The 972-nt window shown below is 40.4% G+C and overlaps 1 protein-coding gene across 1 annotated transcript; it reads left to right on the top strand.

Moving 5' to 3' along the window:
* Positions 1-230: 230 nt before the first annotated feature.
* Positions 231-962, top strand: OTOP1 (otopetrin 1; the record flags this gene model as incomplete). Its single annotated transcript, XM_009586308.1, has 1 exon — positions 231-962. A coding segment is annotated over one exon (732 nt), but the record flags the coding sequence as incomplete, so codon positions are not given.
* Between the last annotated feature and the right edge of the window lie 10 nt (positions 963-972).

The following is a 972-nucleotide window of genomic DNA, read 5'->3' as shown; positions in this document are numbered from 1 at the left end:
TACTGCTGTGATCATACTTCAGTGCATGTACAAAAGCTTTGTTAGGTTAATGACTTTAATGACGGACCTGTTCTTAGGTGGCTAACTGGGTGGCATGATGTGTTGTTTGACTGAAATCTTACCTTTTATGTTTTATTATTTTATTTATGTTTTATTATTTTATTTTTATTTGTTCACTTTAAATGAGGAATCCTTATAACGTACATAACTAATCTCTCCCTCTCTTTTAGTTTCAGATGATCATGCACCTCAATGCAATTGCACAACAACAACTCTCTGTTCGATATTTTCTCAAGGAATATATTATCTATACCCCTTTAATATAGAGTACCACATCCTAGCATCCACGATGCTCTATGTCCTGTGGAAGAACATCGGCCGCAAAGTCGAGCACCACCAACAGCACAAAACTCCATTCAAATTCCACGGCATAACTATTGGAATGATTTTTGGACTAATTGTGTTAACTAGCACGATAGCCGTAGTTGTTGTGTATTTAATTCAGATTGGACGTTCAAAAATCAAAAGTGAGTTAGCACTTACTATGTTTTATTTGCATGCCATCTTTGTGTTGGCCCTGATGTGTACAGCTGGAATCGTCGCCCTTCTCATCTACAGACTGGAAGATAGATCGTTGGATAATTCAAAAAATCCCGCTCGAAAACTTGATGCAGAACTGCTGGTGGGCACGGCTGCAGGGTCCTGGCTCCTCTCCTGGGGCTCGATCCTCGCCATTATCTGTGCCCAGGCTCATCCAAAATACACATGGTATAACCTGCCCTACTCCGTCCTGGTTATTATTGAGAAATATATTCAGAACCTCTTTATCATTGAATCCATACATCGTGAGCAGGAAAAGGTGAACGATGATATTAAAACTCTTCGAATAGTGACTATATCTCGGGGGAGCACTTTATCACTTACCCCCTCGTACAAAGAGATTTACAATGGCAGAGCCGCTCGTGACAGCGG

Source organism: Fulmarus glacialis, unplaced genomic scaffold (genome assembly GCF_000690835.1).
Source record: "Fulmarus glacialis isolate BGI_N327 unplaced genomic scaffold, ASM69083v1 C13642549, whole genome shotgun sequence".
Lineage (NCBI taxonomy): Eukaryota > Metazoa > Chordata > Aves > Procellariiformes > Procellariidae > Fulmarus > Fulmarus glacialis.
The sequence above is the reverse complement of the archived record's forward strand: the minus strand, read 5'-3'. Positions and strand labels throughout refer to the sequence as shown.